Genomic DNA, 16546 nt, shown 5'->3' on the forward strand with positions numbered 1-16546 from the left:
CTGTTCAAGTTATTTATATAATAAATTATCCCTTGTATTTATAGTTCCAATTTGTTTCTCTAGGTTTCTTGGATACGAACATGGTTGATTCAGAATTATTAGTTCGCACAGGATACACTCTATTAGAATTCAGTGCTCAGCAACAGAAGACACAAATATCTGGTGTAGTTTTTATTTGTGATTTTATTAACATTGGTTTACGTCACACTAAGTATTTGTCTCGAGTTGTACTTCAGACTTTTGTACCACTCTTAAAGGTAAACTAACTAATTACTTCTTATTAGTTATTCAATATTTTGTACTAAGTTCGATGCATTCAATTTAATTATCAATTTGATAATTATCATTTCATCAGTAAAAATGGGTAAGTTAATCATTGTTTTAACGAAATAGATTAGATTTCGGTAATGAACAAGACTGATAAAAGAGAAAATATTCTTGGTTTCTTTAAAAGCTATATAAGTAATAGTACGCAAAAGTATCGATTGATCATCTATAATAAAAAGAATGTCACTAGCTGAAGAATATTGTCATAAACATACCAAATTAAAAATAAAAATGAATACAATGAAATGCATATACAGTAAAATAAATTAAAACGAATGCGTGTTTCCTGTTTTCCTTAGCTGGGAATTACTTACTGAAGTTTATTTTCAGTGCGGAAAGATTAAATTTTTCAATTAGAAGTCACTTTTTTTTTTTATTTAAATGTTCCAAAGTTGAACTATTATCCTGAAAGTAGAAAAACATAAACATATATTAAGTTTATAGCACATTATGAACTAATGTATTTACTTTAGTTATGCAGCCCGAAATTGCAAACTATTTCTATTACTTAACCTACATGTTTAATTTCAGTAATGCTAAATTAATTGAAGTTTTTTAATTTTACTTACCGCGGTTTTAATCTGTAGAAAGTCACTTACTGTTCTTACTACCACTAATTTCAATTAACCTGATCAAAACAAATGATTTCTCCAGTACGTTCTCCTTTGGGACCTGTTAAACGTACATACAAATGTTCATATTACCATTATAAGATAGTCGTAAACAGTGATTTCGAATGTTTTAACAAGTATAAAGAATCAGTTATAAAGTCCATAATAACGCAGTTTTAAACACTTACATTAATGTATGTTAATGAGTTAAACAAAATATTTAAGTTTAATCATAAATTTAATTAAAGATTTCTTTTTTGTAGTCACAGGCTGAAAAAATGATAATGGAATTCCAAGTAATAACTTTGGAGACCAAGGGAATCATTCCGTACTAGTTTTTGCAAAATTTAGCTTACAGTAACACAATGCCAGAAAAGCAAAAAGTTGTTATAATTCATGCTGATTATTGCAGAATAAATCGCAGATGTTGCTCTACGTTACCGCAAACTATTACGAAATGTACCTGTAAAAGTGGACTGGATATATACTGGTCAAAACAATTGAAGAAGTAACACAGGAAACGAAAAACGACTAAGAGATCAAAATTTCCGATGAATTTAATTGTGGAAGCTATTTCCTTGATGACTATAATGCACCTGTGCGGGGGGTTCTTACGAACAAATACGGATATCACATGATACGGGGCACAAATTGCGATAAGTTGTGAAATCATCATGCCTCTTGGGAAAGCTAGTAGTATCGCTTTGACTGGCACAGTAAAAGTGGGCTGCTATGGTGTAGCGCTGAATAGAATCAATGGCAGCACATCATGATGTAGTGTAATTTGTGGCGTGGAGAGCCAGATGGAAGCTGGATAGACAAGGGTTGTAGCTGAGACGTTAGGTGTGTCTCGAAGTGACTTTTCCAGATTGTATACCCTTTCTAACATACAGAAACAATACAGGAGATAAAGACAAGATCGGCCACGGAGAACATCAGCAAGAGAAGATCATAAATTTGATGTAATCAGCGTGGAGAAACAGGTGGCAAAGTGCAAGTGATGTGCCACTTGTGCTTGTACTGACAGAAGAATGTAGGGTGTCATCCCGAAACATGCGGATTCGGCTGCGGGATGGAAATCTATATGGGCAAATGGCAATGGTGTGTATCCTTTTAGTATAGGGACTGTAGGGAACAGCGTAGGGACCGGAGAAACTGAGTTGCTGAATATTATAAGTGCGGTCTGTTGAGTGGAATACTGTTCTGTTCTTGGACGAGCCACGCCTTAGGTTACGAGCTGACTATCGACGCATTCTAATCTGGAGATAACGTGGATCTTAAAATTATCCATAACATACAGGAAGTATCGCAATATGGAAATGATTGGATAATGGTATGGCAGGAATCAGTACCGGACGAGGCACAGCCTTGCAGACCATGCGGCGCGATACTTCAAAAGATAAGCAGTTCAAAGATGAAATTCCTGGCTTCACATTGTTCTTATAGCTGCAGCAGTAGAGAATTGTTTCGTATTTATAGACAATAGTATGAATTGATAATGCGTTTTTATGGACGATAACGTGACCCGGTAATGCATTTTTATGGACCGAACACGTGTGATAAACATGATGCTGCAGGTAGAAGGTATTGGACGTATGGTATAGTCATACGTATTGCTAGTAGGTGAGCAGCACCTGCATCTCTACAACAGTTGGAAATGGCCCTACTCGGACAATAGGGAAAAGGACCACAGCGTTCACAGCCTAGCATCAACAACCTGATCCTACATATGTGTAACAGATAGGCAACAATTGTAGCCGTTTGGAGTGACCATGCAATTTATTGGAAGCATTTTACGTTATGTAAATGATCACTTCTGTTATGCTGCTGTGATGTTCTTCTGATATCGTGTGTTTTGTTCATTCAATTGCATAAATCACTCTTAGACTTCACTCCTGTCGACCATGCAATACAGTGATCAAGGCAACAATCCCACAACAAAAAATCGGCACTTTTGATTTTCCTCGATCATGTTTGCGTTTACTGGCCTCCTCTTCTGATTGTTTTGACTAGTGTATATATACATAGGGTGATCCATTTATCTTAATATGCCCTTATAACTTTTGAACTAATAAATAATTTAAAAAAAAACAAAAAAAAAAAACGAAATTTTGTACAATTCGCGGCAAAAAACCTGCAACATGAGCATATAAGTTTATTTTGAAATGACGAAGTCTTTTGCTCCAAAATAAGTGTGCACGGGAGGAGGCCGAGGTTTATCCTGGCGTGATTCGTTCCACTTAGACATTATGTTCATTCCCTGTGCTTTTAGGCGTAGTTTAACAAAAAACTTACATCTTCATGTTGCAGGTTTTTTGCCGCGGATTGTACCATGCAAATATTGGCAGGGGACATTTGACATACACTGTGATACCACAAGATTAACAGTATTTCGAACCCAGTGCGTAATTATAGTTTTTCAAATGGCACTACGTTTAGTTATTATACGTTTCAAATCTACATATAAATGGAAAACATATAGTACCAGACTTGTTTTGCAGTGTTGCAGACTAAAAACGCTACAGAATTACAAACATTCAAAACCAACCAAATTATGGAGGGTTCTACAACAGTAATAACGCTAGTGAGACGGACGGGGTAACTCACATCCAAAGTACCTTAATGTCAGATATTACGGTTGTCATATGATATACAGGGGATGGACAAAAAAATCTAAAAACACTTCATACAGGACACGTAAGTTTGGCCCTCCACTGTACAACACATGTTGCGGTTGCCAATCGTTTTTTGTTTTCAATGTGTCATGTGGACCTTCCTCTTCCGTCAGCAGTAACCAGTTCACCTGTGAGTGTCGTGGTGTGAAATTGGTGCGGTAAAATGGGCGACCTGACAGACTTCCAAACGGGCATGATCGTTGGTGCCCGTCTGGTTGGAGCTTCAGTGGCAACAGTGGCGAACATTGTGGGGATATCGAAAGGCACTGTGTCCAATGTCACGAGGGCATACACAATTCATGGGCAAACGACGTCTGCAAAGCACAACAGTGGTTGAAAGACTATCCTGTCAGATAGGGACCGGAGGGCATCAAAATGGATTGTAGCAGCTAAAAAGAAGACCACTGCAATGAAAATTACGTCTAAACTCAATTCCGGCCTACAGAACCCGGTTTCTTCGAAAACCGTGCGATGGGAACTTCATAAAATGAAAATTCATGGTAGGGCCGCTAGTGCCAAACTCCTGGTCAAAGCAGTAAATGCGAAGAGGCGTATCCAGTGGTGCAAGGACCACAATGCGTAGACTCATGAGCAGTGAAAACACGTAATGTGGTCCGATGAATCGACCTTCACCTAGTTTCCAACAACCGGTCTTGTCTACATATGGAGAACACCGTTGCAGGCCTATGATACAGACTGTCTGCTCAAAACTGTAAAGGGTGCGGGTGGTTCTGTTACAGCATGGGCAGTGATATCGTGGTTTTCTGCAGGTTCCATCACAGCCCTGCATGGAATGATTAATGCTAAGGCGTATGAGGCCATTTTGGGGGGCCAGGTTCTACCCATGGCCCAAATATTGATCCCTGATGGTGATGGTATCTACCAAGATGATTTAGCACCCTGTCACGCTGCCAAAACGGTGAAATCATGGTTTGAGGAGCATGACCAGAAGCTGTCACACCTCCCCTGGGTCCCACAATCACCAGATCTGAACATCATTGAGCCATTGTGGTCAGTTAGAAAGGCGTGTTCGGTCTCATTACCCTCCACCAGCATCCCTTAAGGAACTGGAGCATGTTTTGGAGGAACATCTGTACCAGATTCCACAATCACGATTCAGAAGCTGAATACGTTCATTCCACGTCAGATCCAAGCTGTTTTGGACGCAAAAGGAGGCCCCACACCATAGTAGGTATGATTTTCACACTTTTGCAAACATTTTAGATATTTTTGTCCAACCCCTGTATTTCAAACAAGAAACAAAGCTACAATGAAGTAAAAATTTGAGTTTATTTCGGACAAGTGTTTAGATAAACATAACATTCAACTACGTACATGGTTTCCAATTACGTACCATCCCAAATCATTCGAAAGATAGAAAAAATGCAAAATTTGATATATTGATTAAAATGGCAATGTAAAATTTGATATATTGATTAAAATGGCATATTTGTGAAACTTTTTAAAACAATTTTGATTTAATTTGCATCTATAACATGAGAGCAATAAGTTTTGATAGATGTAATTATAATAAATTGGAATTACATAATTTTAAGCAATGTTGCAAACTTTAACATTTTTACCATATCTTCAGCATAGTTTAAAATATCAAATTGTTGTAAACGGCATTGTGATCTCCATATCTATTGGAACCATGTATGAAATCGGATAAGATACTTACCTAAGCAGTTTTTGGAAAAAATTAGCTTTTGAAAAAAGTCAAATACTCAATCCCCTGTAGCTTTGTTGGTATTCATTCGAAACGTGTCATGTTAGCGAATTACTTCCAACTGTTTCAAAAACAAAGATTGGGAGAGTAGGAAAATCAATAAATACTGACTAGGTTTTAATAAGAACGTCCCCGTAACGAAACTGCCAATGGTTAACAAACAAACATACTTCATTTTTTTTAAAAAAAAAGAAGAAGAAAAAAACAAAAACAGTTGTTAAACATGTGACTTCTGCGCAGCGATGAAAATTTTCAGTTTCATGAATAGTGTTTCACTTGTTCCTATTTCGTTGTTGTACTGTAAACTTATTTGTAATAGAAGTCCCTTAAAAAGTAGTTATATAAAGTGAAAAATCACATTGCCCCATTAGAGTTGCAATGTTCAGAGTTTGCAACATTAGACTATGAATTTCGTCAATCCCTATGTTGTGTAGTTGAAGTGAGTTTCCCATCAGACTCTAAAGTGGACATTTCCTTAGTAGAGTCTAATAATCGCTTCAAAGAACGTTATCTAGTTTATTCTCACGTAATAATGCGAGAATATAGTCATCAAAAGATGTATTGCCGTTCAAAACCTAATATTATTAGTCAGTTCTAAATGTCGTGCTAGGTATTAGTATTCCAGAAATGCAGCTAGAATTTTCTGTATACTCAGTAGAGAGGATACATTGTTCATAGTAGAAACAATTGGCGCCACGCACTAACTAGAAATGTGTGAGATTAGAGTGTGATGATCAGAGTGCCTATCATTTGTTTAACGCGTATTGTAGGTAGCTTAAGCAGATGATGATGCTTTGTGAGTGCTTATATGCTGGTTGTTTCAGTTCTTCAAAGTGACTGCTGAAGATGTTAATGTTCCATTGATAATGTATCATCTTGCAAAAGATAAGTACTATTGCTTATGAGCCAATTGTCACCAACAATTTGCTTCCACCATATTTAACTTCTGTTAAATTGAAGGTGGCATGCGAAGTGATGGGGATTTCGATTTCTTGTGAGAGAAAATAGTCATAATTGGGTCGCCGTGTGTGCCGGCATAATTTGATGCTAACAGTGTATGCTAAGTGATAAAAATATGTTGTTTTAAGATCGCTGCTCGAAGAACTTGTATTTTGAAAGATTTATTAGATATAGGAAACACTGATGTTTTCACTCCCGACTCTTTGTTAGAGACAGCTCAATTTGCGTGGGAAGTGTCAGATGTCTGGGTTGTCACAAATTACGGACAAGCATCGAAAACAGAAAAACGGTTAACAGGACGCAATTTCGGAATGCTTTTCAGGTTAGATTTAACATCGGCAGAAGAAATCTTTCCAACAACCATGAGCTCTGATGCGTTTCTCTTTGAAAGGCTGGACAGTTCGCAGACCAAGCAGAATGATCGCTCTTACGGTTAGCAGGAGAGGGCTTGTTTGCTGTTGGGTACTTCGCACCATGTCTTTCTTTACCACAATTCGCAGAAATAGCAACCATCGCTTTACAGAAATACTATCTCAAAGGCTGACACTTAATACAGTGTAGAGGATATGGAATGTAGGTCGAAGTTTCAGATAATAAGTCCATCCTTTACAATTCTGGAGGGTAGCTGTGTAGGGAAACTGAAAGTTAAACTGAGTGACTGGATTAGAAGCAGTTCATCTTCCAACATTTTCTTACTTTAGGGCGAACTGTTTCGAGATCATATTCGAGATCATATTTAGATTTAATATTTTTATCAGTAACGTTCAGGAGATCCCCTTTGGGAAATAATCCGCAACTTATATTCTGTATATGCGAAGTGATCCAATACTATCTAATTTAAATATTTTCTCTGCCTGCTTGACATTGAGTGTTTCTACCATCGTTGTATCATATATTAGTTTATTAATATTTTTCTGTCCGGCAGGGTAAGTAATTATCTTTTAATTAATGCCAGAAAACACGTACTCTTACACTTATAATCGCTACGGGTACTTTCATTTGAACCTTAAGTTGCTAGATAGGAACGACCGGAGCTGCAACATTATCTTTCACACCATATCTCTGTGCAAAAAGCATCTTACTTTTGCCTTTGAGTTAGATCTTCTTTTGTGAGAAGTTCGACTGCAGAACCTGAAAGATTTATCCACTAATTGAGATTTAACATTACGTAATGATTTGAAAAATTGTGTTGTCTCCACATTATCACAACGGAGCGCTCACAGAAACAACTTACGCAACTTCCTCAACAGTTCCGTAAGCATGTCCTTACCGTAAGATGAGTGTTGCTAAAGCGATCAAAAAAAATTAGAGGTGCAATAAACCACCGGCAAAAGCATGTCTTAGGAATAACTTCTTCTGTTTTTCTATATTTTTGTTTCTTAAAGTTTTATACGTACAATATAAATAAAACACTGCACTCATGTCAGAAGCATGTTGGGACGGTGCACGTCCAGCTTAATTTACCTTAGTGCGGTAAGACAGCCACTGATCAACCTCCCGTAAGGCTTCCACCAGCTACGCGCAAGTCCTGCAGTGTCGCAAGTGAGAGAGCAAGCGAAAAACATGGAGATGAAAAGTGACTAAGGTGAAGCCGTCTTCTGAATCCTATCTTCTCACTCATGATGAAAGCCCTCCCCTTGAAGGAGAGTACAGGAGTTTTTCATTGATAAGTTATCAGCTCAGATGGAATTTATGTTGTTTGTACACAATATCGGATTTCTAGAATTATCCTGTCCGTTGTACTTCGTTACATTACGTTGTTTCTATCACTCGTAAAGTGGAGACTGAATAATTAATATTTTAGATTCCTGAACGAATATTTTTAATTCTTTATTCTAGTTTCTTTGGTTTGAGCCACATTTATTTTGTAATGTACTGTGTACTGTATTATTCCATTTTAATTGATAATAGTTACAGAAAAACAAAGATGAGTCATACCTTAGTAATATTGAGTTGTGGACACATTTAGAACTTTAAGTGGTACACTAGACGGTGTGTTTCAACTGCTAATTCCCAACACTGCTCATATGACAACATTAGTGAATTGACTAACAGAAGGTTAAACGTTTCGAGATTATTGATTTTGTAGTTCTTGATGTGATGAATTTGTTTTTGAATCATCAATTCAACTGCCATTATATAAAAGGAAAAATGCAATATTTTTGTTCTTAATACATGCCCGCAATAATAATAATAATAATAATAATAATAATAATAATAATAATAATAATAATAATAATAATAATAATAATAATTATGAAGTCTAGTTTACGAGTGACAAAGATAGAAATGGATCATTTATTTCATGTAATTTGCGATGCAGACACAAAAGTTACCTCACTTCATCTAGCCATGACAAAGTTCACCACACACTATGAATCAGATGAACAAAAGCATAGCAAATGGAAATCAAAAGAACACCGCGGAAATTTAAGAATCATTTAGAGAACAGTAACACAGATAAATGACAATCAACTGTCTGATTGAAGACAACTGGACAATTTTCTGAAACAGTAGGAGTTATGGTGGCTATACAGGACTGAGTTTACCAACCCGAAAGTATCGTAAATATATATTGAAGCAAGAAATACCGGATGAAAAGAGCAAAAAATGCGAAGTCACATCAGAAAAAAATAAACACATCACAGGCTCATGCCGTATAATGGCTCCCACAGACTATCTAAAAAGATACAAGAAAGTTGCGAAAAGTGTTCACCAGTTTTTGGACATAATATGGAACTAATCAGCGATTCCAAGCCATAAGACACATACCAGTCAAGTCCATTACTTTATTATTATTATTATTATTATTATTATTATTATTATTATTATTATTATTATTATTATTATTATTATTATTATTATTATTATTAAGTATTCTGCCTTTCGCCAGGTCCTGGGACTAATGAGGATTTTTTTTTTTTTTCAATTTTAAATTTGGAACTGGTAATGTTTCTTCCACTTTTCTCGATCTTCAGCTTTCTCTTTCCAATACTTTCTCCTATCTTTCAAATCATCGATCAACTGTTCTTCTTCCTATTCCTCGCTTCCCTTCCATCTTTCCTTCTATGGCGGTGTGAAGAAGACAATTTCTTCGCAAGAAGTGTCCAATCCAATTGACCTTTCTACGAAGGATGGTGGCTAAAAGTGTCTTCTCTCCTATTTGTTTTAAAACATCTTCGTTTGTTGCTCTCTCTGTTCATTTTGTCTTCTCCATCTTCCTCCAACACCACATTTCGAAGCTCTCTAAATATTTCTTCTCGAACTTCCGTAATGCCCAAGTCTCAGAACCATACAGTCCAATGCTCCATATGTAGCACTTGACCAACTTCTTCTTAAGTCCAATATTGAGCCTGCTAGTTAAGAGTGATCTTTTCTTGTTGAATGCTTCTTTAGCTATGGCAATTCTTGACCTGATCTCTTTGGTGCAGTAAGCGTCTCTTGTCAAAATACTTCCCAGATACTTGAAATTATCGACTTTAAGTTCTCTTTGTTCTACTCTGATCCGTAAGGGCGTGTTTCCACGGGATATTCTCATGACTTTCGACTTTTCGATGTTAATTTTCATTCCATACAGTTTTCCGGTGTCAACTATTTTGTCAATCATCTCCTGTAGTCCTCCTTTGGTTTTAGCTATTATAACCGTATCATCTGCATACCTGATCTTGTTAATGATCTGCCCTCCAATCTTGAAATCTCCAATTAACACTAATGCTTCCTTCATTAAACATTCATTGTAAATGTTGAATAATTGGGGTGACAAACTACATCCGTGTCTGACTCCTCTTCCAATCTCCAGATTATTGGTTTCTCCTTCATTCAAGCGCAACTTTATTCGTTGTCCTATGTACAGGTTTTGAATGGGTCGTCGATCTCTCCAGTTGACTCAGATTTCTTTAACTATTTTCAGAAGTTTCGTCCAATTGACTCGGTCGAAAACTTTTCGCCAGTCGATGAGGCACAAACAAAACTCTTCCTTTACATCGAGAATTCTTTCTGATATAATTCTCATCAATCCAATAGCATCTCTGGTGCCTTTTCCTTTCCGGAATCCAAATTGATCTTCTTCTAACTCCTCATCTATCTTACTTTCCAGCCGCCTATTCAGTATGCGTGCAATGATCTTTCCAGTGTGAGAAATCAGGCTAATGGTTCTGTGATTGCTGCACTTCTTTGCTTGCTTTTTCTTGGGCAATGCAAGCATTGTAACATGAAAATCCTTTCGCCATTCTCTACTCAGGTAGATCTTGTTAATAAGTGAAGTCAGTACTTTCATTGCGTTGTCTCTTAATCCCTTGAGCAAATCTATTGGTATGTCGTCGTCTCCAGTGGCCTATCTCCTTCGAATGTCTTTGATTGCTTGTACTACTTCACTTTTCAATACACTGGGTCCTTTTACATCATCATCTACCTCTTCCTCTGCTTCAATCGCAATATCTTTAGGGTGGTTATTCTGATCATACAGATCTTTTATGTATTCCTCCCAAATTCTAAGTATTCTTTGATGGTCAGTGACCACATGACCTTGTTGACCTTTGATTCCAAACGTTCGTATACTTTTGTTAGCTTTTCGTCTTAATTCTTGTGCTTTCTGGTACATCAGATCATATCTGCCGCTCCGTGGAAGTTCCATTATTTCTTCACATATTTGCTTCATGTTAAATACTCAAAAAAAAAAGTGGGAATACAATCCCTCGGTACATCAATTTATTGATTTTAGAAAGGCGTACGATTCGGTTAGGAGCGAAACATTATACAACGTTCTTACAGAACTTGGAATACCGAGAAAGCTAAATAGATTAAGATATGTTTAAATGAATCCCAAAGTAAAGTCTGGGTAGGAAAATTTTTTGCTCACGAGCTTTCACGTCGAAAATGGCCTGAAACAAGGAGATGCGTTGTCGCCATTATTATTTAACTTTGTGCTGGAATACGCCATAAGGAAAATCAAAGATAGCAACCAGGGCCTAGAGTTGAACGGTATTCACCAGGTTATGGCATATGCTGATGATGTAAATTTAATAGGGGATGATAGGAAAACAATAGAAAGAAATGCAGAGATCTTATTAAACGCTTGCAGGGACATGGGTTTAGAAGTAAATGCAGAGAAAACTAAATACATGGAAGTGCGTCGGAACCGTAATACAGCAAATTGTGGTTGCGTTAAAATATTAAATAATACTTTTGATAAGGTGGATGCTTTCAAATATTTAGGATCGGTATTAACAGAGGAAAATCATATTCACGAATAAATTAAATGTCGACTAAAAGCAGGGAATTCGTGTTACTATTCGGTTCAAAATCTCTTGTCGTCGCGAATTCTGTCGAAGAATTTAAAGCTTAAAATATATAAAACGATAATCATGCCTGTTCTGTATGGTTGCGAAACATCGTCGCTTACTCTGAGGGAAGAACATAGACTGAAAGTATTAGAGAACAAGATCCTGAGAAGAATATTCGGACCCAAGAGGAACGGGAATGGGGAATGGCGGAAACTTCATAACGAGGAACTACATAATTTATACGGTTTACCCAACATTGTTAGGGTTGTCAAGTCTAGGAGGCTTAGGTGAGCAGGTCATGTAGCTAGAAGAAGAATGCAAGAAAGTAGAATGGAAGAAAGTAGAAACGCTTTCAAAGTCTTGACTGGAAGACCCATCGGAAAACGACCATTAGGAAAACCTAGGCGCAGTTGGGAGGACAATATTAAGATGGATCTCGCAAAGATAGGGATACAATGTAGAAACTGGATCCAATTAGCTAAGGATAGAAGTCAGTGGAGAGCTTTTGTGAACGCAGCATTGAACCTCCGGGTTCCATAGGCATACAGTTAGTTATACATTATTCGTCGTAAGCTCTAAACTGCGATAAACAAAGCCACGCCAAACTAAATCTCGCTGATTTGCTGTTGTCCTACCGACGCTTGTACTCCTCCGCAAAATAGTTCATGTGATTGCATTATTACTTTTACTATGAAGCTTCATATAAAACTGCTATATTATTATAAATGACAAAAATATAATACGGATTATCTAATAATACTGCAATCGAGTGTGGCTAATGAAACAATAGAAATAAACACTAAGCATGCGCAGTAATTATGGCGCCAACTCAACTGTGGACGGGTGTTCTGCTTTTAAAGTCTGAAAGATGACTGGCATGAATCCCGGTTCTGCGAGTGTTGTGGTGAAACACCAACAAGGCAAACCTTTACTCACTAAGCAACAATTGTTTACGAGCGAAATTCAAATACTTGTTTTTTAATCTTTCGAGTTTCTTTTCTTTTCTGCTGCTGTTGTAAGTATCTGGACAACACGAGACAGTATTGTCAAAATGCACGTGTATAATTTGCTCCTCCCCGTGGGAAGTGGGAGTGATACATCACTAGCCAATCGTATTTGTGACAAGCGGAAGGATACAGATATTTTGTTTATCGGAGTTTAGAGCTTACGCTGAACAATATATAGTTATATTTGCTTCATGTACTTTTCTTTGGCTTTTTCCGTTTCTCTTCTCAATTCATTACTCAGCCTTCTGTATTCATTGATGTCCGTGTTTTTTGCCCTTCTGCGTTCCTCCATCTTAAGCATCGCTTTAGTTATCCATGGTTTTCTCGGTGCTCTTTCTATCCTGCCAATGTTATTGTGGAGTGTGTCAAGTAGAATCTGTTTAACTTTTTCCCAACTATTCTCCATATTGTTAACCATATCGCTCATTGCACAGAATTTTTCTTCAATCTCTTGTGTCACATCATCGTCGATATTTCTTAGTCGCTTTAAGTTCCATTTTCGATTTCTCCTCCCATTTTTCTTGATCGACTTTAACCAGGTTTGCACTTCCGCTACCAGGAGATTGTGATCCGAATCAATGTCCGCTCCTGGCAGCGTCTTCACGTGTCGTACACTATTCCTGAAACGTTGCTTCACAAGAATGTAATCGATTTGGTAGCGTTTCTTATCTCCTGGACTTTTCCACGTGTACAGCTAGGTTTTTCTTTTCTTAAACCACGTGTTCATCACCATCAGATCATGTTGCCTACAGAAATCGATAAGCATTTGACCTCGTTCTTTCTTCTACCTAGTCTAAATGGTCCCACTACCTTATTCGCAGCTGCTTCTCCTACCACACTGGTGAAGTCTCCCATTACTATGGTGTTGACCTTACCTCTTCCTTTCTGATGCAGTATGTCACTAATCTGATCATACATTACTTCTACTTCATTATCATCATGGTCGGCTGTTGACATGTACACTTGTATTATCACAATATCCACTGGTTTTGCATGTAGTTTTATAAACATCAAGCGGTCACTGTAGCATTCCACTTTGGTTACACTTCTTGCTACTTACAAGGGAACCTTCCGAAAATGATAGCTGCAGTGAAAGGTGTGGCCTATGCCAATTGAAAGAGCTGTAACAGAGATGAGCATTCCCAAAAAATTAGCTGCCCATAGCAATAGGCTCAAGAAATATAAGGGGTGGAAGTTCGGAAACAGCAAGGCTGGACAAGGGGGAAAAGTGCAAATTCCACAAAAAAAAGGGGGGCACGGCAAAATACAATGCTGACAAGTGATGTATAGAAAGAGACTTGCCACAATAGGGAACAAATGAAGACCACCAGTGGGGTTAACAGTGTTGCCAACTGCAATGAAAAGTACATGTTTTGCAAAGAGCACTATATGAAGTGAGTGCAATATTCACTGTAAACCTGTCATGTAGAACATAAGATATGGCGTGTCTAATCAGTGGTACAATCTAACAAAAGAAAATAGAAAGAACAGAAGTACGAAAAATACGGAAAAAACGGAGTTGACCATAATGCGCCACATTTGATCAGGGGCTGTACATATTAGAATGAACAAAACAAGAAGCACCGAATATGCAGGAAACCGACGTACCTAGAGTCGAAAAGAAAAACGAGTTCCAAAGTTGGCAAGACTGGCCATGGACATCCAGACAAGTCTAATATAGTTAGGCCACTCGCTTCAGAAAAAGAAAATTCCGGCAACAGGCATCACTCGGAATGCATCAATGTCAATGCGGAGTGATTGAGGCAATGTCAAGTCGGGGAACATGAAATGGTTGGGTTGAGCCAACAACCGATAATAGAAGTAGTGAACATTATGTCATGGTTGGGTCGTATGTGGGAATATGCAGGGTGTCCCACCGAACTTTGTGACCTGAAAGATTTGCGAAACGAACAAAAATATGACGGATCCAGTTGTCCAGGAATGTACCAATGTCAGGGGGTGATAAAAGTCTGTGAGAAGCAAGTGCCCCTAGGATCCCCAACATAGGGCCCCAGGAGCCAACTTCAAATTTTCAAATGGAAACAGGGACCGAGTGTTACCTCTCTCGATTGATCATGGAATGTGCAACAACATATATAGGAAACATCTGCTATATGAAGCATGTTTTTCAAAATGGCCGCCACAAATATATGCTGTCTTAACATGGCATCGAACAATGTGATCTCAAATTGGTGCGAAGCGAAAAGAGATGTTGCAAATCCAAGTGCACAGGAATGTACTCATGTCGCGGGCCAAGAGAACTTTGTAAGAAGCAAGTCCCCCAGGGCCCCCATCATAAGGCTCAAGGGGGTCAACCGCAACATTTCAAATGGGAACAGGGGCGGATGATATTTCTTTGGATAGATACAACACCGTCTATAAAAAAACATTTGCTATATGAAGCACGGGTTTCAAAATGGCCGCCAAAAATGCACGTTGTTCTTGTCACCCAGCAGATATTTTTGACGGCCATTTTGAAATCCCATATAGTAAATATTTCTGATATGCGTTGTTGCATATTCCAAGATTTATCGAAAGAAATATAACTCTACCGATGGTGCTATTTTATATTTTTAAGTTGGCCCCTGGGACCTTATGATGGGGGACTTGGGGGCACTTGCGTCTCAGAAAAGTTTGTCGCCCGCTGACATGGGTACATTCCTGCACAACTCGATGTGTCACATTTTTTTCGCTTTGAAACGATTTCAGTCGCAGAGTTAGGGGGGATACTCTGGATATATCATATAGGCGGTGATAGTACTGCAGACAGCAACACACAGCAGATCAAGCCTTTGATTATGTTTGCTTTCTACAGGTGTGGATATGTGATAGAAAGACCACCAAAGGTTCCGACACCTCTAGAGTACTGTTTCGAGACATTCACAGGCGATCATTGTACCATGTGTGACGGATTGACAGTATTCCGCTGTGCTCACTGCAAATTATCTTCTGTTTGGACCATAGTCTCATCGAACAATTGCACGTACAATGTGGACGAGCATGTACAAATGATGCGAAGGCTAATGCCTGTTGCCGGAATTTCCTTTTTGTGAAGCGAGTGGCCTAACTATATTAGAATTGTCTGGATTTTCATGGCCAGTGGTGCCAACTTTGGAACTCGTTTTTCTTTTCGACTCTAGGTACGTCGGTTTCCTGCATAGTTGGTGCTTTCTTGCTTTGTTCATTCTAATATGCACAGCTCGTGATTAAATGTGGCGCATTATGGCCAACTTCGTCTTTTCCATATTTTTCGTACTTCTGTTTTTTTCTATTTTCTTTTGTTAGATTGTACCACTGATTATACACGTCATATCTTATGTTCTACATGACAGATTGACACTGAATATTGCACTCACTTCATATAGTGCTCTTTGCAAAACATGTACTTTTCATTGCAGTTGGCAACACTGTTAACCCCACTGGCGGCCTTCATTTGTTCCATATTGTGGCAAGTCTCTTTCTATACATCACATGTCAGCATTGTATTTTGCCGTGCCCCCTTTTTTTGTGTGGAATTTGCACTTTTGCCCCTTGTCCAGCCTTGCTGTTTCCCGAACTTTCACCTTTTATATTTCTTGAACCTATTTCTATGGGCAGCTAATTTTTTGGGAATGCTCATCTCTGTTACAGCTCTTTCAATTGGCATAGGTCACATCTTTCACTGCAACTATCATTTTCGGAAGGTTCCCTTGTTAGTTTTTCATTGCTATCGCGACACCATTCTCGGCCTTATTGGCACCCGAATAGTATATTCAGTAATTTCCCGATACTATCTCATCTTTCTCTGGCCATCTCACTTCACTGAAACCCACTATGTCCACTTTACATTTGTCCATTTCCACTTTTAAATTTTCAAGTTTTCCCTCCCGTCGTAGAGTTCATACATTGCAAGTTCCCATGCTAAAATGAAAGTTATTTTCTCCTCTGATGATTCTTCCCAGAGTAGTCCCCACTT

At 38.1% G+C, this 16546-nt stretch overlaps 1 protein-coding gene across 4 annotated transcripts in view; it reads left to right on the forward strand.

Moving 5' to 3' along the window:
* Positions 1-16546, forward strand: part of LOC145693292 (alpha-tocopherol transfer protein-like) — a 104979-nt gene that overhangs the window by 42770 nt on the left and 45663 nt on the right. For all 4 annotated transcript variants that reach the window (XM_081769147.1, XM_081769146.1, XM_081769144.1 and 1 more), the window contains exon 4: positions 64-257. In XM_081769147.1, the coding sequence (XP_081625273.1) occupies positions 64-257 (194 nt within the window). The remainder of the gene's footprint in view (positions 1-63; positions 258-16546) is intronic.

Source organism: Thermobia domestica, chromosome 8 (genome assembly GCF_964235325.1).
Source record: "Thermobia domestica chromosome 8, izTheDome1.hap1.1, whole genome shotgun sequence".
NCBI classification, from domain to species: Eukaryota; Metazoa; Arthropoda; class Insecta; order Zygentoma; family Lepismatidae; genus Thermobia; species Thermobia domestica.